General features: G+C 42.0%; 1 protein-coding gene across 3 annotated transcripts in view; it reads left to right on the forward strand.

The window, feature by feature from the left end:
• The first annotated feature begins 8,026 nt into the window (after positions 1–8,026).
• LOC123761286 (sulfotransferase 1A1-like) overlaps positions 8,027–21,650 on the forward strand; it is a 163,312-nt gene continuing 149,688 nt past the window's right edge. For 2 of the 3 annotated variants that reach the window (XM_069314237.1, XM_045747208.2), the window contains exons 1-4: positions 8,027–8,137; positions 10,008–10,189; positions 10,346–10,491; positions 13,828–14,035. In XM_069314237.1, the coding sequence (XP_069170338.1) occupies positions 8,050–8,137; positions 10,008–10,189; positions 10,346–10,491; positions 13,828–14,035 (624 nt within the window). In that variant the 5' untranslated portion in view covers positions 8,027–8,049. Of the gene's footprint in view, positions 8,138–8,189; positions 8,208–10,007; positions 10,190–10,345; positions 10,492–13,827; positions 14,036–21,650 lie in introns of those variants that run through there. The other variant, XM_069314230.1, reaches the window with a different exon arrangement.

Below are 21,650 nucleotides of genomic sequence, written 5' to 3' on the forward strand. Positions count from 1 at the left end.
AGCACCGAGAGCCCCTTGGCAAGGTGGGTTCTATGAGCGAATGGTAGGCACAGTCAAGAAGTGTCTAAGGAAAACTTTACACCGACAAAAGGTCAGTTACTCCGAACTCCAAACTATTGTTGTGCAAATCGAGGCGCGAGTCAATAACCGCCCAATAACCTACCTGTCTGATGATTTCACCCAGAGAGAACCTCTGAGCCCCTCACACTTGATCCATGGAGGTCTACTGAGCCCTCTCATCCCTTTAGCCGAAGAGGACCCTGTAGACCCGTCACATGTGACCAGAGGAGACTTGGTGGAAAGCTACCAGCATCTCTCCAGAGTTATTAACAGGTGGAATGAGGTGTGGACTCGAGAGTACCTCACAGCTCTATGAGAGTACCACTACGGAGCTTCGAGTCCTTACAATAAGGTGCAATTAAAACCAGGGGACCTAGTACTAGTCGACAGTGATGGACCAAGGTCAGAGTGGCCTCTAGGCAAAATTGTTACCATTCATCCAAATCATCAAGGTGTCCTGAGAGTAGTTAAAGTTTTATGCCGAGGCAACACTACTCTAAAAACTTTAGAGAAGCTGGTTCCCCTTAAATTGACTGAGCAAGAATATCAGCCAGATCCAGTTTCCCCAGTAATTTCCGAGGACAATAATCCTGATCCTCCAAGCAACCGCCCTACTAGAGCTGCTGCTCAACAATGTAGGCGGAATTTGCAAGCCTATTACAACTTTGAACAAGAGTAATTCCCTTTACATCCCACTTAGATAACTATGATGATGCTGCGATGTGATATCACGTAACAAACCATTACAAGTCACTATGACCCAGGATATTCCCATCACAGTAGATTCTGTTGTTTAAATTGTGTGATTTAAAATCTTTAATTATTGTGTAGGCTATAAATAACATGTTTCATTTGACATGTAAATAGCAAGACTTGAGTTCTTGTAAGTCCTTGATAAATACGGGACGTTCGTTATGTGTGTACTAACATACTAACATATTAACCTACTAATATACTAATATTAATCTCAACTTCGGGATAGGTCAGTACTCCACAGTACACTACGACCCTAGAATCCTCCCCCCGGAGTTATGTTGGAAATTTCCAACACCGAATACAACCCTGTTGTATTCTCATTAATTATTACTAATTCTACTAATTATTGTAGTAAGTAAAATTAACACAACGTAGAATTCACATGTACTAATAATCACATCTGTACAGTAGGCTAGAATTCTTACGTCACCCGACGCCAGTATTGCGTCAGATTTCATTGTAATAAACACATTTATATCCAATGTGCCTGAGAATTGAATTCGATTCTCTATAACAAACGGTGTTCTGTGTGATAATTAATTACAGATAAATTGACCTCCAACTAAAGCCGAATAGAGCGTTAAAGTCATAACAGTTATCTAGTAATAAAAATTAACATCACACGTAAATGCCCTGGAGAGACATTAATTCTTCTCCATTATCTGTTTACTCTCACTGAACTGGCAAATAATAATATTTAACTCTTCCAAATGATAAACCCGTCCTAACTCGAGCATTTCAAGCACAACCGCGAGAAATGCTAATATCCATAATAATAACTTGGTTAATGAAAGCGAGACGCGGAGCGGGGAGGGAGAGGACGCCAGTGCACGTGTTGAGACGCTCCCGAGCGGACCTGTTCACGTGGTGCTCACGAGGAGACGCCATTACCCAGCCATCAGGGTAAACGCTATCCATTCTCTCGAAGAAAGTCGCCACTGTGAGGCGTGAAGAGCTTTGCAGACAATATCTTCACCTGGTGTCAGTGTCATACAAGGAACCTATTTAATCTGGTTCTTTGTGACTCCACGTGATCGGCCAGTGAAGCGCGTCATTATCCAGGATAGGCTAAGCCAGAGCCTGGGACGCGAATTGCAGCAAACTTAAACTTACACAGTGCCCATATTAGCTAAGTATCTTATCCTTATTTGATGCATCTGATAGGGTGTAGAATTATAGCTGGGTAGTTTGTCGTGACGACGCATAACAACAACAAATCACACGGTCATTATCCTTCACCCATTATTAATATTAATTTATTGAACATAGAAATTCAGTAGTTTAATTAGTTGCTAATGTAAACATTTATTTTGCAGCATGTGAGAAGAATTCTCCTAGCTGCCCACTCCCATGTTATCCAGTTCCTAAGGGTTCCAAGCCGAGCCCAGGAGAATTAGAGGAAGCGTCGTGACTCACTTTAAGGAATCGTCATTAAGCTAAGATTCCTTTGTATTCCTCTAATTTATTATTTGTAATTCTTTACATGCAGAACTCTGTTTATTGGATTGACATGTGTTTATTATGATTCTCTTTATTATATTCATAATCTATGTTCCCATTAATGATAATGACAATGATTTCACAATTATTCATAGGATTAGATTATTATATCTTGGATTAGTGAACGAACCACACTAGTTCCTGGACGTACTGAGTTCCAGTAATAACCCCCCAATGTAGGTGTTTGAGGTTTGATTCATTTAATTATACAGCCCATTAATTATTTCTATGGTCATATTCTCTAGTATTTTATCCATAGTTACTGGTTCATCTAGGAATTATCTAATGATCATAATTTCTCAGTTTCCCTCTTTACTATAAAAGCGGGTGGTCCTTCGTAATTTATTTTACTACATTAATATTTAAATAATTAGATTCAAGCTCCAAATGTCCCACAACGCCAACAGCCTGAAGGGCACTCAACACCACACAAACAAGTGCACGAACAGCATCATACAACCATAGAACCACAAAGCGTAACATAAGAACATGACACCCACAACCAGACACACACAAACCAAACCCCGGACCGCACAGGAACCGGACACACACACACAAGCCACACAAAAAACCCACAACCACAAACCGGAGCACGCAGGAACCGGGAAACAAACCCGCCCCACCCACTCACACACACCCGACCCGCACCCCACACCCATGCACACTAATGGAAACAACCCATAACACACAAAGGAATCACGAGTGAGGAACACATTCCTCAGAGACAAGACCATACGTCTCCGCAGCCCAGGGATACCGTCGCTTGTAGGCCTCCCAAATCATATATTCCCTGTCGGTAGGGGGACAATCCCCCTGCCGCCGTGGGCCCTTCATAAACTCGGGAACCACCAGATCAGGTGGAAACGGTCACTCCTTAAGCTCACTGACGCAAGTCGCATAACGAGGCTGGGGAGCGCAACCCACGTCCTTCGAGGTAGCAGACGACACCGCTGAAGCGTACGAGGGCTGCCGAGACGGCCGCGTCGCCGTGCGCACAGGAGCAGGGGACAATCGACGAGATGGCAACTCCACCGAGACCGCAGGAGACACTGAAGAGACGGCCGGAGACGGAAGAGGCGTCGAGACCGCAGCCGATGAAACGGGGACCGAGGAAGGGGTTACAGAACCCCCAGAACAAGCAGTCTTTTTCAACACCATCACCAGGCCACCCCGCTCACCACGAACCTCGGCAGGGGGAACCACCCCCCATGAAAAACCGGAGCCATCCGATGCAGGCGACGCACTCGAAGCAGGAACCTCAGTCACCATATCTGCAGTGAAGGCCGAAACACTGGCACGGGCATCCTCAGGCAAATGCACCTCCACCGTCACCGTAGTACGCAACATAACCGGAGCCACCCCTCCGTCGCCGGCAGATTCACAAGCGACGAAGTCGCCAACATCTGTCCATGCCGAAGACGAACGCCGAGAACGCTTAGGCTCGGGCCGCACATCATCCGACCCGGAGGCAGACTCCGAGACACGCGCAACACAAGCAGGGCGAACCGATGCACGTCGCAGAATGGCAGCATCCTCAACCACATGGGGCACCAGGCCAGGCACAGGAGGAAGCGCCGGATCCACCCCAACACCCAGCACAGCCGGAACAGACGGCGAGGGTGCAGGGACAGGGTCAGATGCAGCAGAGGACGAACTGGAAGACGAGGGAAACGAGCAGCAGGCAGTCTGAAGAACCCCAGGGACACAAGTCGGAGCAGGACGATCACCCTGCGACGCCACCACCTCTTTAGGAGAGGCGACAACAACAGGGGGCGCACCAGGCGGCGCAACAGGCGACACAGGGGGCCCATCCGGGGCTGAAGAGACGGCCACATCCACTGAATCCTCCTCCACAGGAAGCGGCGGAAAATCCACCTCACTGAAGAGGTTCACGGGTGCAACGGCAGGCGCAGAACAGTCAGCAGCCTGATGGCCCAAGAGGCCACAACGATAACACGTCCGAGGCTGGCGGGCGTAAAATACCCGAACGTTGTAGCCCATAAGCCGCACAGAGGACGGAATATCTTTTTGGAGCCTCATGCCCAGGGTGCGAATGTTGGTCCTCACACCCTTAAGTGGACTGGAAGACACCACGTTCACCCGCACACTAATCACTGCGCCATACCGGCCGAAGTACCGCCGTAGCAGACTCTCTGGAAACTCCAACGGAGCCCCATGCACACTGACGTACGTGAGGGCACCACTCCGATCAGATAGTGACACAGTGCCCGCACCATCCAGCAGGGGAAATGTCCGCCCCTCGTAACGACGGAGAAACTCGCGATATGCCAATTCCTCGGTTAACTTCAATATCGCTCGACGAGCCGTCACCAGCTCGACACCATAAATGTCGATCACAGGGACATGAAGCACCTCACACACCAGCACTATCTCTGGGTACTCAGCCCGGCCGGAAAATTCGAGGCCCACAGGCTGAGCCCGCAGTACAGGGGGGAGGGGGACCCCCATCGTTAACTCCACGTCAGCACAGGCAGGCAGAGACACACCCGCCCTCAACCGGCCAAATTGGTAAACACCACCAACAGCCGGAGCACAGATTCACCACGTCCTTCCCCTACCGAAGCTAGGGCTAGACTTCCTGTTCTGATGTACCTGGTACTGTTTAGCTGTTGGAGTGAGACTCTGGAAGTAACGTAACGTAACATTGTTATTGCCGTGTATTACTAAGTTTTGTTGAATAAATTGTTGTTACAAAAGTATCTTTTCGTCAACAACCTTTGAGTACTGCTCCATTATTTTGCTTTGCTAGAGCAACTTCCATTTTTTTTAATTTAACGGGATTAAGCTCTTTGATCAAGCCCAGAGTTTCAAACATTAAATACTAAGTTTGGTGTTAGAACCCATTTGTTACCCCTCTAGATTGATTATTCAATTGAGGAGCTAACGACCTAGGGATTGGAGAACGATTGTTGGGCCTCGGCGTTTGCTCTCTCCTCCTAAACTAACATTATCACATGTGGCACCCAATCTGGAGTTAAGACTTGTGGAGGGAAAATTTAGTAGTATCACATGGAGGACACTTCACTAGGACGACAGTTACAGGGAATTGGGGAAAGAGAGAGAGAGAGAGAGAGAGAGAGAGAGAGAGAGAGAGAGAGAGAGAGAGAGAGAGAGAGAGAGAGAGAGAGAGAGAGAGAGAGAGAGAGAGAGAGAGAGAGAGAGAGAGAGGGGGGGGTGAAGTGAATTATCAGGAGAAAGCGCCAAGCCATTACAACTATATAGCACTGGGAAGGGATCAGGATAAGGATTTGAGATGGGACGGGGGAAGGAATGGTGCCCAACCAGAGTGAGAGGATGTCACTGAGGGATGTCCCACCCTTACTGTAGTCTCCGTGTCTGTAGATTGTCATATTCTTTAGCATATTTCTAAACAACTAAACAGACAAAAAACATACTAAACAACAGGAGGCCTGAAAGAAATAGGAAAAGCAGCCATGGTGGTACGAGGAGCGAGAGACAGAATGCTAATACTTGTGGATTTCAATCACAGAGAAATAGATTGGATAAGTAAGAATCCCCATGGTGGTGAAGAGACATGGAGAGCAAAACTGGTAGAAGCAGCCGATAAGCACTTCCTGAAACCACATATTACAGAACCAACAGGAGTAAGGGGGAGATAACCCACCATCAACACAAGACTTGGTGTTTACCCAAAATGAGGCACATATGGAGAAGATAGAGTATGAGATGCCTGGGGAGCAAGTGACCACTGTATTATTTTGCTGCAGTACATATTGAAGCTAAAGAATCTGAATAAACCAAGAAATATGCTAAGGAATATGAGAATATACAGACGTGCCGACTACGCTGAGGTATGGGACTTGCTGAGTTATGTCCAGTTGGGGAGGGAACTGGACGGTAAGACAACAAATGAAAATATGGAGGTTATTGCTCAGAAATGTACATATAAAACGGAGCTGTACATCCCACTCAAGAAGGAGGTTGATGAAATAGGCAAAATAAACCCCAGGTTTAATAGGCATTACAGAGAAGCAAAAGAGAGGAACAAAAAAGCATGGAAAAGTACCGAGAGCTGGAATCAGAGGAAAATAGAGACTCACTAAAGAGAACCAAAAATGATTATAGAAGAGTCTGGAAGGAAGCTGAGAGTCAATTTTAAAATTACATAGCAGCAAAAGCTAATGGCCAACCAAGGCTCTTTTATAGCCATATAAGGAGAAACACAAATCAGAGACCACGTGCTAAGGCTAAAGAGGCGCGGTGTAAGTCTTATGGAAAACGACAAGGAGGTGTGTGAGGACCTAAACAAAAGATTCCAGGAAGTACACGCAGAAATCACAATAGTGTGATGCATCAAATGTGATGCATCCTCATCACAGCCCTTGTAGATTTGTTCATTCCAGGAGGTGTTTTCAATGGAACCAAGGTGGAAACCAGAGTTTTGTGATGAAAAGTCAGAGGAAACACTGGATGACATCACCTGGAAAAACACCTGAAAGACCCAGAAGTAACAAAATCAATTGGGCCAGATTTAATATCACCATGGCTACTGAAGGAGGCTGCAGATTTATTATGGTGCCCACTAACGAGGTTTTTATTAAAACACTCGAAACAGGAATTCATCCAGAATTATGGAAAAGGGCAAATTTTGTCCCAGTATTCAAGAAGGGGACAGACAGGAGGCACTAAATTACAGACCAGTGTCACTAACAAGTATTACTTGTAAAGTGCTAAAGAGAGTCATCAGGTTGAGAATAGTGTACCATCTAGAAGGAATAAATTGTGTAAGAGAACGGCAACATGGATTTTGAAAGGGAAAGTCATGCCTGACAAACTTGATCGAGTTCTATGACAAAATTACGCGTAGTTCACCTCTTCGAGTCTGTGGCCGAGGAGATGAACTAGTACCTATGACTTCCTGTACTACATCCCAGGGAATGGCTCCGAACTATGAATTTCTGTACCACATTCATTTGTAAGGTGCCGACCTATGACTGTCTGAACTACATCCCCGGGTAAGACGCCGAATATAATTAAGTATCCATGTTGATGGTAGTGGGTGTTGTCTAATCAGTCTGGATAACACTGCTTAGCTGTACTCTGTTGACGCTAGACAATTCTCTGCTTGATGCTCGTTTGTCTAACTTCTAAAACCTTCACTCTGCCACTTTACCTATTGATGCTGATGCTGTTTAAGATGAGAAAACCTACAAATTTACACGCTTGTATTCTCTATAAAGCATGTTAATGTTTACATTTCCTTCCATAGTGCACATGTAAAGATTCATTAATTGTTAGGTCCGGTTTTGGTGAGATCGCTGCACAGTTCCCTCGTTCTCACACGTAATGACCAGTGACCCGCACACTATAGATACCAGCCACCAAAATGCGTCCTCCAATTACAGGTCATTGTTCTCTAGAGTTAAGGGTTTTACACTTATTGTGGAGTAAACCCCTTTAATTTATACGTTTGTTCAAGCGTGAGAACGGGCGAGATTTTGGGAACCAACCGGAATTAATGCTCACAATTATTTAGACGAAGCGTTCTACTGTTCTTCCTTAACATAACTTTTGTGCCTCATTTTGCTCTATGTCCACTTACAGCTGGTTTATTATCATCTTTAAAATAAAGACTAAGCGTTAATTTTTACACGGAATTATTATCTCTAGATGGATGCGAGCACTTCATTAGCCGAGTTGGTAACACTGGGGTGTTGACTTGGGTGGAGCCTCAGCCAATGGCAAGTTCATATGTGTTGCTTGTGTTGGTGTGATCTGTTGTGCTGCTGCTCCTCCTCCCTCCTTCAGTGTTACCTTCAGTGTCCGAAGATGAGCTGCAGTGTGTAGACGTATTTATATGATTATTCTTCACGGAAGACTATAGTTAAACTGATCATAATTTAGGGACGGTATAATTAACTGCTTTAATAACTTTTTGTAGATACAGTATTAGCCAAATGTAGTAGTTCTCTTGGGGTGAGCAGAATGTATTTGCATTGTATTTGTTGCGAGAGGCACTGTGATTGGTGTAATTATGCAATATGAGTAAAGAAATTTACAAATGGTTGTAATTCTTGCCAACACTGTTAGGAGGGAATAATTTGTTGAAGGGTCTGAAAGACCGGGAGCGTGTACTGCTCATCGCGGACAATGGTTCATGCACGCTGTAAATACTACCTTCCTTGTCATATGATCTTCCGCTTATTATGTAGAGCAACTCGTTGGTGTTTGGTGTCGTGCAGGAATAGGATAACAGTACAGCGGATGGCACATTTAACCCGGAGAGAATGTAATTTTGGTCCATCTCTATTATGGGTTAAGTTGACTTCTGTGAGGACTTCAAATAACGCAGCGTGAAATCAGGCAACGTAAAAAAATTGCTGGTAACGAGCCTCGCCAATGGCGGAGTTTATACTATTTAAAAATTTTGATATCTATATTTATCGCTGCCATTAAGCAAATTCTTGACAACGTGACTTGTGTGTGTTTAAAATAAATACCACCTCTTGATCGGTCGGCTTGTGATAGTAGGTTGACTTTAGTGTTGTGAAGGTAATATAGCAACTGTGTAGTTTTAAGTAGGAGTTCCTCCTAATAAAGTTTTGGCAGAATTAGTGAAGCTACTTGTACCTAATTCATCCAGCTTGTCGAATTTTGTTTGATATATCTAATAAATATTTACTTGTATAAACTTTTATTGGTAAGTGCGGCATTTGTGTACATCGATCATATTATTACTTCGGATTGCAGTGTTAACTTGCCCGGCATTATTTAGATATACTGTGACTTTGTGACACTTGCACAGGCAAGTGTTGCATTGTTCAGTATTTAGTGTGGTAGTTCTGGTGACGGATGTTTAGTAGTTTTCTCTCTGCCCAAACATTCCCACTCCGCGAGTGGTGACTGGTGGCGTTGGTGACGCTCTATTACTTATTTTAAGATTTTATTTTCAAATAACTACTCGAATTACTTAGTGTTTGGGTAGAGTAGTCCTATTGTTATAAAATCTGAACGAAGTGCAGGAACCGGCTCATAACTGGTGGAGCTTTGACTCCTCTCCCCCCCCCCATTCCCCGACCCTCATAATCTATACATCTTCCATAATATTCCCCACCTAATACCCTTATGAGCTAATTAATACAGCCCGTCCTAACAAAGACCCAAAAGTGATTCCATGCACCCGACAAACCCCGTTTATTAATGGAAAAACGATTTACACAAGACTTTCAACTGGTGACATTTGAACACTTCTGAACATGTTTACAAACTGATGGCGAGGATGATGAAGGGTTGAGCATAGGTGACATGACTGGTGGTCAGGGCTGTGTCGGTCGATTTCCTGTGTTATACGTGTCCCCAGGGAAAGGGGATACGAAAAATATTAATTCAGCCCGTCCTCGACTCTAGTCCATTCCATCCAGCAGTCGACCCCACACACTCAATTTTTTTACATATTGTTCATTCAAACTGTGAGGACGGGCTGAATTAATATTTTTCGTATCCCCTTTCCCTGGGGTCACGTATAACACACAGGTAATCGACTGACACAGCCCTGACCACCAGTTATGTCACCTATGCTCAACCCTTCATCATCCTCGCAATCGGTTTGTAAACATGTTTACTAAAGTATTGACATTATACCTCACTGTTGTAATGCCTGACATAGACGAGGAATTTTAATGAGTTGACTGCTATAACGACCCGTTTAGGTGCATCTATGCATACGAAGCTGGCTAGTGGTCACTGGGTGGAGGCCATGAGCGAGGAGTGGCTGGCCAAGATGGAGGAGGAACAGACGCTCTACAACCATGGTATGGTCCGCATCAGGCCCGGAGGCTGGCTCTACCCAACGCTCTTCACCAAATATGCTGACACCATTTACAACTTCAAGGTGTGTTGTCATTGTTACTCTGATGACCCTTGAATATGGTTTATGTACGTGGTCGTGGGGACGGTGCTTGGATCCCTCGCCCCTGGTATATATGTGGGTGTCAAATGTATACACTTGTGTTCTCTCTAATGTATACTACAAAAAGTTTCTCTTCAGTTCACTGAAGGTGACGTACTTGTGATGGGAATGCCCAGGTCTGGGACGACCTGGATGTTGGAGTTGGTGTGGACGATGCTTCACAACCCCGACCTGGACAACCAGAGGGCCGACCTGCCCATCTTCATCAGAGCACCGCATATAGAGTATGACATTCTTATTAGTTTATCAGTGTGATTGTCTTCGTAACGCCCGATATTAGTGGTATAATTATTGTAGTCTGATTGCTCCTAATAAATCAGTAGGCAAAAAAAAAGTTAGTTAAGGGGGCGTCTGAGGATTATAGATGAAAGTTGTTCAGTGTCGACCAATATTAATTTTTTAGTTGTATATGAAAAGTGCTGAAATTGTCAGTTTCAGTACTGCAGCGTAAATAGAATGAGATTTTTTTGTTTTTTTCCCTCCAACGTTTTTTTACACATTTTAAAGTCCACACTTTTTTTTTTTTTTTTGGGGGGGGGGGGAGATATATACAAGAGTTGTTACATTCTTGTACAGCGTTTATATCTGAAACCCACGTTTCATATATAATTATTCTGACACTTTTCTGACACATTAGTATATATTAAAGGATTTGGGGCTTTAGAATTTCCAAAACATCTTTAGTTTTCCTAATACAAATGTTCAAAGTTCCCCAAATTTTTTTTGCAAATATGGCATGTTTATTGCTATTATAAAATCAATAAATGAACTTAGAGAAAAATGAAAGCCCCCAATGTAGAGACATGCCCTCCACATATACTGTGTAAGTTTCATGTAAATTGAATAAAAAATGAATCAGTTTTGTAAACGTTTGTGTCAATTGAAAAATAAAAACAGAAATGAATAAAGTCTAAGGTTCTAAAATTTTTGGCTGAAGTTGACATCAACCAATTTTCTCCAAAATTGGCATCCTTACAGATAGGCTTACGTACAGTCAGGTGTGTAAGTTTGATGCAAATCGCCCGAAAAAAAAATATTGAAAAAAAAAATTCCTTTTCTTAATTTTTTCCAATTAAACTAATTATAATTATTTGTTTAATATATGCTATTGTGATAGCAAAGAGTTATAGCTATGATTTCAGTTGACACTTTTGATAATCGATTTTGACTATTTTTGGCATAATTTTCACAACTACTTCAATATTTTTTTTCTCCCTTCCTATTTATGCTACGATGCTGAAACTTAGACCAGATGAAACACTTTTCATATAGAACTTGTCAAAGTTTGAAATCGAACAAGTTTTCATTTTTGCATTTTTGGACCCAGATGCCCCCTTAAGCTGCTTCGTTTTAAACGAACCCTAATTTGGATCGCTTTTTTATAGAAACCAATTTTTTCGTAATGCTAGTTTAGCAAATGGCAGTAAATTGGCTGATTTGCGGACGTACCTTAGAATAATTATAATTTTGAAGACCAGATAAAATTAGCGAAGATTTTAAGTCTGTATGACTCCATCCTGTGTGACTGTGTGATGGGGATTTTTTAGCATAAAGTAGTTACATTTTTTTGACACTCTGTACTCCACTTCATTTAGTATAGGGTAGCTGCACTAAGGCAGATGTACCTCGTGTATTAATAAAAAAAATAATTAAAATATGGCAACAAATATTTATGAACCATTTTATATCTTGACAAAAGATATAATGTCTTGGCAATTTTTTAAATTTTTTAGATTAAATTTCATTAAACGGTTAATCTTGCATAACATTGCGCCGGGTGTGGATGAAATGTAGTGTTGCATGTTTGAAACCCAATCTGAATCGGATTGAGTTTCAAATCGGTATTATTCCTTGTAGCATTTCCTGTGTTTGTACTTTACGTTGGTAAAATACAGACCTAAGCTGGATTGTTCGATGGTTGGTGGTTTTGGTTAGTGCTAGTTATATTATTTTTTATTTTTGAGAGGGGGGGGGGGGAAAGGGAAGAGATTATTTTGGAAAAGCGCAAAGCCATTACGACTGACTTGGGAGGGTTCAGGATATATCTTGAGAGTTTGTGCTTGTTTGTAATTAATAAGGCTTCACCCTTGTTTGACTGTATACTTGGGTAATGCATTATGCTCTAATACTGTTTACCTTTAACTTTATCTTGTATTACACGGCATAATTTCTTCAGCCTCTAGAGTTGTGTGAACATTGCAACTGATTTTTATTAGTTGTAAAACGGGGGGGGGGGGGAAGAATTGTAAGTCATTAATAGGTGAATATTTCTTAAAGTGGTGCTGGGCGAGGCAATATGCCACATCATAAATGTTCCGTGGACACAAGGCCTGGCAGACTAAATACTTGTAGTTGCAAGAAATAAATACATCACAAATTTCAAGCTATGTAAATACTGGTAGGGGTGCTAACTCCGTCAACAGGGTTAAATGCATTTGTAAAGTCACTAGAAACTAATACCTTCCTTATGTGCTATAGTGAAAATTTTTGGTTCATTACCAAATCAATATTTGAACCAGTCATCTTCATGATTGGTCCAAATACTTTGGCTCCGTACTGTAGTTAAATAAATTCAGGTCTTTCCTGTGAAGCAATTGCTTCAGATGTCTTGGAAAAATATTTCTCTGCCCTCTAACACGTGTCTTGTGTAAGCAAGATTATCATGTCTCTAACTCAGGTGATTGGTTCTCTTATTAGTCATTCGATAATTTACCATTGATGCCAAACTGTCGAATTTACTTTTCACTCTCACACCAAATTATTTTCAGGAAATGGGACCTTTTGACAATTAAACCCATTCCCCCTGTATTGGGAGTACTTGTAACGTAATTAGACAGTAGGAATCGGTGCTATTTGAATTTCGGAAAAAACTATTTTCTACTTTAGTTGCAAAGTCAAGCTAACCTAACCTTCCCTTGACCTAATACACGCAGTCTGCGGTTTAATATTGTAAATGTGTGCTATACTAGGCGTTGGCATATTTGATTTTTCTTTAGTTAAATATTTTCAGACTAAAAAGTGAGGTAGAACTTTGTACTATTAACTGCTTAGAACGCCAATCTTTGTGCTATGGTGCACAGTTACAAAAACTGTCTTAACAGGAGAATGGGTTACACAATAGTGACTGATATCCTATGGCAGAATATAGGCTGTGGGTATAGATCATATTCCAGTTGTAAAGTGAAGCCTAATATTGTTTTTGGATAGTGATGGTTTTGTGACAATTAGTGTTTGGTTTAAATGTCTTTTTATTACCTCATATGTAGAGCGCATGTTTACGCATGTGATATTGATGCGTGCTTGAATGTGAAATTTAGTGTAAACTGAACTATCGAGTGCAACATGTCATGTGATTAGTAAAATACCATTCGGGTATGGGTTGCAATGTATGAAGGCTCATTATATTTGTGCTGCTGGATGGTTTATATGAAGAAATATATTACTAAAAGGTATCGCATAACTGGTGACCGTTTAAGAAGTTACTCTTAATGTATTTATTCTGCAGCAATGAAAGATGCGTATTTCTGCTGTGGGAAGTGTAGTAATAACAAACATTCCAGCTTTGACATGATGCTTGATAGCAAGACCATAAGAAGCACTGTTGAGAATCCTCAGCAGATCACAGAAATGTTTCGCCAAATGTGTCCAGGGAAGAAGGTAGAAGACGGAGTGTTTCTGCAGATTAGCGAGGCTTTACCTGCTCCTAGAGTGATGAAGACCCACCTGCCCAGCACCCTCCTATCGCCTAGCCTTCTTCAAACCACAAAGGTCAGAGTTGGCTACTGTTCTCTAATGGTTTAATGGGAATAAAATGGTTGGATTTGCAATCTCTGCTTCATGAAGCGTACAGGAAAGTCTTGGACTGTTTGGAATCAAACGATTAAATTAATAATTAGTTAAAATAGTTAAAAAAGATAGTAAGTAAAATGTTGAAAGTTCCCTAATCCTGCAGGTTCTAATGCTTCATTTAAAGATTAATATTAGTCTTAATCTAGATACTGACAAGACTGTTTACTTAAATAATTGGATCAAATTTTAAACGTGGGAGCCATGTGTAGTGGACATGTCGTGACCTTTTCCTTTCCCTCCTTGAGCCGCCGCCACCACCATCTGTGGTTTACTTGTTGACAGGTTCCCATAACCCTGCTCGGCACAGAACCAGTATTTCTTGTTGTTGCTCGATAAGGTAATGGGTAGAAGACTCCCCAGGCCTGCACGCACCCAGATTATCTTGCCGTAACCTGTACAATTTTGGATAAACTTTTACCTTTTTTCTAGGGTTGGAAAATATGACTTGTGCAAGGAAGTGTTTTACGTCTATATATATCGGTCCCTCCACTCTTCACTGGGCAGACCATCCTTCGAATAGACAGTACGGTTTAATACTAAATGTAATAAGTACAATCCTGACTATTGGCATAGTACATACACTTAATTGTGCTACATTTACCTCCCCATATATTCTCCTAATATCGTGTTGATACTCAAACTTCTTAAGTTGAAGTTTTCATGTTCAATTCTATATACATAAGTTTAAATTTTTTTTTCAATTTTATTCAGCAATAGATTTAATACAAAATTTGAATATCCTGAGTTGCTTTATAATTTACTGAATAGTTTTGTTTTATTAGTTTTATAAAATTGTAATATCAATATAGCTATAGGTTAAGTACTAATTGTAATTAAGGAGCAATAGATGCTATTTACATGCTTGTCCTCCCATACTCCCAAAGTTAGGTTAGGTAGTGGTTTTCTACAGCTTTGCAGGTACTCTAATATTCACTATTTAGGTGTGATGCTGGCGATTAAGTGTTTATGTACTATGCCGATAGGATTGTATTTATTACATTCAATATTAAAACGTACTCTCTATTCGAAGGATGGGCTGAATTGTGTATCTTGTTTATCAACCTGTCAACTGAGGCTTTAGTTTATTGGTATTAAAAATGTTATGTGCTCGAAAGTGTCGTCCACAACACGTAATTTCGTGGCTAATTAACCATATTAGTTTCCTCCAGCTCCACAATTCATGCCTCCCGTGTTACCTGGTCTAAGGTGCACTAAATTATTGAAGTTATAGCAGACATTATTTTCCTCCTTTGTCTACATTGAACACTTGAGGTTATCTTGAGATGATTTCGAGGCTTTTAGTGTCCCTGCTGCCCGGTCCTCGACCAGGCCTCCACCCCCAGGAAGCAGCCCATGACAGCTGACTGACACCCAGGTACCTATTTTACTGCTAGGTAACAGGGACATAGGGTGAAAGAAACTCTACCCATTGTTTCTCGCCGGCGCCTGGGATCGAACCCAGGACCACAGGATTACAAGTCCAGCGTGCTGTCCGCTCGACCGACCGGCTCCCTATCTGTACCCGGCCACACGTTGTTGTGGTTCGGCAACACGACCGCTTTGGTGAGCCTCGGCAACCCCCCCCCCCCCCCATCGTCCTCTCCACAATTTCCCACTCCCTCGTTCAATGCGTTCCCAAATTATCTGATGTTCCCATTTTTCTGATGAACATAAAATAATCTGATGTTCCCATCACTGAAAAACAAGTTAAAATAACGAAATGGAAAGGAATGAAAAATATATAAATTCTCACAATGAACGGTATGGTAATAAACACGGCTCAATTCAAACGCAACGTCACACACAATTAAATAAAAAAGTAGAAATCTATGAAAATTCAGTTAATCAATGCAATCGGAAACATTGAAATGGAATTATACCATTAAGTATAGTGAGTGTTGCTTTTATGTGCCCTGGCCCTGTTTTTAAAAAAAGCGGTTTTTTACCAGTCACAGGTGTGGCATCTATAGAGTAGGTATATAAAAACCATGTGCGTATTCAAATGAAACTGTCAACATTTCATAACAATCGGTGAGGAACGTTCGGAGATTGGCGACTTTGAACAGACGAACATCTATGTTTTTGTTGTTGAATATGACCGAAAGGGCATGATTGATTCTAACACGAATCTTCTTTGTTTTTTCTTTAATGTCTAGGGTACTTGAAAAATTTACTCTGCAAAAAGTTCCTATTCACACTTTATTTATGATCCGACGCCTAGAAGCTTTTCACAAGAACTTCTTACATTTTCAGACAATTGTACGTTCTCAGATCGTGTTTATATTCGTTTGGGTGAGGTGATAGGATGCATATCAATGGGAAAAGACAGAACATGAAACAGTGGGTATATTACGTGTTTTATCTTCCTGCTTCTGTGCTGGTTCGGGGTCTTCAAGTGCGTAGAATGTAATTGTGTTAATTGGCTGTTGATTGCTGGTTTTGACTGTGTAGGGCCTCGCTGATGTCTAGTCTCCTGCTATCGTTGTACATGTCGATAATTTGTTTCTCTTAAGATTTCTCTGATGGTCTGGTTGTGTGAGGAGATATGCTCCTTGATGGAGTCCTGTTTGTGCATTGTTAATTGCCTAGAAAGAAACGTTGTCTTGCCTATATACTGAGATCTTTGAGGCTGACAGTCCCAAAGTGGGCATGTGAAGGCATAAACGACGTCGGTTTCTTTCAAGGCGTTCGGTTTGATGTCTGGAGAGTTCATGAGCAGGTTGGCCATTTTCTTTTGTAGTTAATTGTATCTTCTGATTTGTCTGTGGGGATAGCGTTCCTATTAATATCTTTCAAGAAACTTTAACTCGGTTTTATGAGTTATCGAAAACTTCCTGTAAAAGTCAAATAGGAGGTAAAAGTGTTCTGTTATTTGACTCTTCAGAGGTTGCATGGCGTTTCACTTTTTGATGTCAACATAACCGTTAGAGAAGCCATTGTTGACTAGGACCTGCCTTACTCTAGAGTTCTTCGTCGACCTGCTTACAACCAGAGCTGTGAGCGAGAGCTTGGTTGACACAAGCATTGGCGACACTCCTTTTGTACCTGTCTGGGCAGTCACTATTGGCATCGAGACACATTTCTAGGTTTCCTTAGTGTAGACTGCCGTGTGGAAGCCACCATTCCTTTCAGTGACTTACATCTAAAAAGGGCAGCCTCCTATCACTCCATCTTGTAAGTGAAAATTGATGCCAAATTTTGCCAGAATGCCTCCTTCAGCTGCTGCAAACATGACATCGGGTACCTGCATAAATAACCATACCTGCAGTATATGGCGGGCTTTAAAGTCAATGTCAATTAAGTCGACAAATTTTATTTATATAGATATCGATGGTACATTGTTAGGGCTAAGTTTGACATGGCAACCAGTTTTTCATCTTAAACTGAATTTATAGTTAGATAAATGCACAAAGTTGTCTGCCGAATGTGTACTTTGTCTTGTACACTCGGCGTTGAGTGTATAAAGTGCGTGAAGCTAAATAAGAATTTCCAAATGGTTCGGTTAAGGATAATTGCTTTCAGACAGTTAATCACTGCATACTTTCGGTGATCACCTAGATTGTCCCTCGCAAACCTGCAATACACTTTACCCCACACACTTCGTAAGCAAGTTTGATAGCTTCTTAAACTGTGTGTGTGTGTGTGTGTGTTATGCAGTGTTGGCAGCTTCCACTTTTCCTTTAGTACACGACCACTATACAATGCCCTCTGCCATTGTTTTTACAAAAGTTGCTTTTACACTTCCTACAGCCCTCTAAAAGCCTGCAGATGAGATTAAAACACCCCTTCCCCCACGATTATTCCACCTGTCTTGCATAAAAAGACTGACCCAATGACTACTTTGCCTAATACTATTCCTTTACCGTAATCGTATGCAAAGCAGTGTCAATGTTTATGGTTATTTCTTTATTATTTTTAGGAAAGTGGTTTACATATGAATAGTGCCATTGAATATTATTACAGCAAAGTAGCCACTGGGGTCAGCCTGAATATGTAAGATGGGTGAAAGTTGATTTCACCTCTAACCTGCCAGTCAGTATTTGCTCCTCTTGCCAGTAGCAGTCCATGGGGAGAGCCCCCCCCCCTGTATTCTCCCACCAGATCCACCTCCCCTGTCTTGTGGCCAAATAATGTGATCACAACAGAGGTTATTAAATTTAATTTAATGGTTTCCCTGAGGGCTGAGTTTAGTAGGCACCGTCATTTCAACGAGTCTCCGTACCACCATACCAGCATGTAGAACGGTCCCCCCCCCCCCCCCCCCCACCAATAACAAAACCCCCGTGTGTTATTCCTGTACCAAGACATCACTCGAGACGGTTAAAGTCCCAGCTAACATCTTCTCAAAGATTCTCATAATTTGTCATTACTTAAGATTTTAAGTTTCTATGCAGATGTAAAATGTGTGGAGGGATCCCAACATCATATTTTCCTAACTCAGTGATGGGCTTATTATTCAACACATTTTTCTAATGACTTGAGATACACATTCTCTTGTAGTTGTCAAGGCGGTGTCAGTCACTCGCCACAGATTCTGAAACTGATGTTCATCCATTTCCATCCCGAATCTCCATGGCTATTTGTATCGGATGGATTCTCGCTATTACTGATTCCCTCCCGCAGCCACCTCTTCGTTCATAATGATGGCGATTGCCAGCTGCAACCCACATTGTACCAGTGTACAGATTCACTAGTTCTTCTGTCCTCCTTTTCTCGGTTACCTTGTCACGGTGATTTTGCGTGATAATACCTCTAATTTGTAGAAGTCTTGGGTATGAAGTATTCAATATGGTCTCCTTCAGCAGCCAGCACATCAGCTCGTTCATTTCCAGATTCCAACATGGAAGGGTCCACAAATTTGACTACTCTTCCCTGATTTGTTAATACTCTCACAGCTCTTGATTTCGGCGACTATAGCAAGATTTTCTTCCCGATTTTGACTAAGGCTTTGTAGTGCGGCTTTTTGAATCGGTGCAAATCACTGCACGGTTAGTGTTTTGTTCAAGGAATCTTAACATAATAATGGCAGTTAGCTCTCTTTGAATTGAAGTCTTTGTTCTCAATTGTTGCTTTTTCTTAATTTCCGCGTTGAAAGGTATTATTCCTAATTAGTGTATGCACAAAGCCCTGCCATTGAAAAGATTAGATAACCCAACAGTATAGATTTTATCTAATTTTAGTCATGTAAATTTTCTAAACATACTTGTGCCACATTTCTTTTGTTAAACTATTTTGTGGTGATCTCATTGATATTTCCAGCATGGGTCATCCTCCCAGGGAGGAATCCCTCTTCTACAGGGATGACCTCACGGGCTTGCTAAAGCATGTGAAGTTCTTAGAGATAAGTTACATTACCTTGATTTTTTTCGGGGTTTAGCGTCCCCGAGGCCCCATTGTCGACCAGGCCTCCTCGTTGCTGGACTGGTCAACCAGGCTGTTGGACGCGGCTGCTCGCAGCCTGACGTATGAATCACAGACTGGTTGATCAGGTACGCTTTTGGAGGTGCTTACGAATTCTTTTGAACACTGAGGGGTCGGCCAGTTATACCCCTTACGTGTAGTGGAAGCGTGTTGGAGTTTTTGAACCTCTGATGTTGATAGTTCTACCTATTGCAACTCTGCTATACATCGGGTATTCTGCGCTTCCTACAATGCCTTCTGGTTTCATGTGATGTTATTTCTGTGAGGTAGCAGATTGATCTAATGAAAGGTTTTTGCTATTTGTCTTTCTGTAAGCACAGAACTAGTTTTTTTTTCTTGTCAATATTATTGTCAATGTAAGCTAGCCAAAGATGCACAAGCTTGCATTCAGTTCCTAAACTTCTGCTTTAACACTAGAGAGGGACGACAACTCCTGTAGATTACATATTTTGGCAGTTTTTGGGATTATGACTCATGGTTTCATTTTGTATACTTAACCTTATTCATATTGCTTTGGAAATAAGTGAAAGACTGGTGTGGCATAGTTCATGACAGAGCGCACATACTGTTTTAATTTTAAGCACGACAATATAGGCCCCAAGCCCATACCAGGTCATGGCTTTCAATGCCCTGAGTCTACTCATTCATGTTCCTATGAACCGGTTGAGCTCCTCTTTCCCTTGTTAGAGCAGACAGTGGAGTCAAGGTACCGATAGTGGTCATAACATTGCGTTTCACCATTAACTGTAGTTCATTTTCTCCGCACCTGTGATAGTATTCACCAAATTTTTATAATGGCTCTATCGGAGGCCTTGCTTACAGGTGTTACCATTAGTTAAAACAGACTAGGGCCACTTTGCCTGGTGATTTTTAACTGTAAACAGTTTGTGTAGGATTAGTTACCAGTCTTTCCCCTACAACTCCCCCCTCCCTTCATCCCCTTGCATAACTATTAATATAACATACAACATGGCGAGTCTGGATGTGGATCAATCTTGAGTGGTCTGGCTTGAGTGGAAGCCTCGGGGAAACACTAGAACTCAGCAGCACTGCACGTTGCAATTTTTATTACCCTGTGGTGGTGGTGGTGGTGTAGAGCGTGTGCTTGGGAACGCCCGTTTGTATAGGTTCCAACCCTTGTCACAGCTCCTCCAGAGTTTCTCTGATACATAATTAGTGAGCACTGTCATCTCTTCACTATGCTAGTAGTATTTAAAATCTAATATAGTAAACCTGCACGTTCATAGTTCTCGCTCAACCCTTTGTCTTGGGTGACATGCATGTCTTCTCTTGTGGGTCATTATTACCTCTGCTACGTTCCCGCCAAACACACACCGGAACTACGACATTGGTACAACGTTCGAACAAGTTTTAACACTTCCTAACCAGTTATAAACACCAATATAGCAAGTTGTAACAACGTTCTAATACGTCATAAACACGTTAAGCAAAGATATAACAACTTTATTACAAACTAGCAGTACCCGGCCACGCAACGCTGTGGCTCGGCAACGCATGTGCGTTGCTGAGCCACGGCAACCTTTCCTGTCCCCCAGTCCTCCACACCATTCTCTCCTTGTCCGTCTCCTGTCCTTCCCAACCATTTGCCACTCCACCCTCCCCCCCCCCCTTCCCCACTCCACCATCCCCTCTTCCTTCCCACCATGCCCCACTTCCCTATCCCTTTGCCCTCTCCACCATTCTCCAATCCCCCATCCCCTCGTCCCCATCATCTCAAACTCCCTTGTCCCCTCATGCTCCCCACCATCTCTCTTCTGCCCCTCGTCCGATGCCTTCCCAAATGGTCTGATGTTCCCATCAGAAAATTGGGAACAAAGTGATCTGATGTTCCCATCACTGAAGTATAAGAAAGTTAAAAAAAATGAAATTAAAATATGAAAAAAATAAAAAAATAAACCATGCTCACGAAATAAACGGTATGGTAAACACAGTTGAATTCCAACGCAAATCACATAAAATAATCAAATGGAAAATAAATAAAAATCTGACAATTCAATTTATCAATGCAATCTTACATTGAAATGGAATTAACATATTTAGTATAGCGTGTGTGTTGCTCTTACATTTAACAGATGGCACTGTCAAGAAAAGC

The sequence above is a fragment of the Procambarus clarkii genome, chromosome 7, assembly GCF_040958095.1.
Source record: "Procambarus clarkii isolate CNS0578487 chromosome 7, FALCON_Pclarkii_2.0, whole genome shotgun sequence".
NCBI classification, from domain to species: domain Eukaryota; kingdom Metazoa; phylum Arthropoda; class Malacostraca; order Decapoda; family Cambaridae; genus Procambarus; species Procambarus clarkii.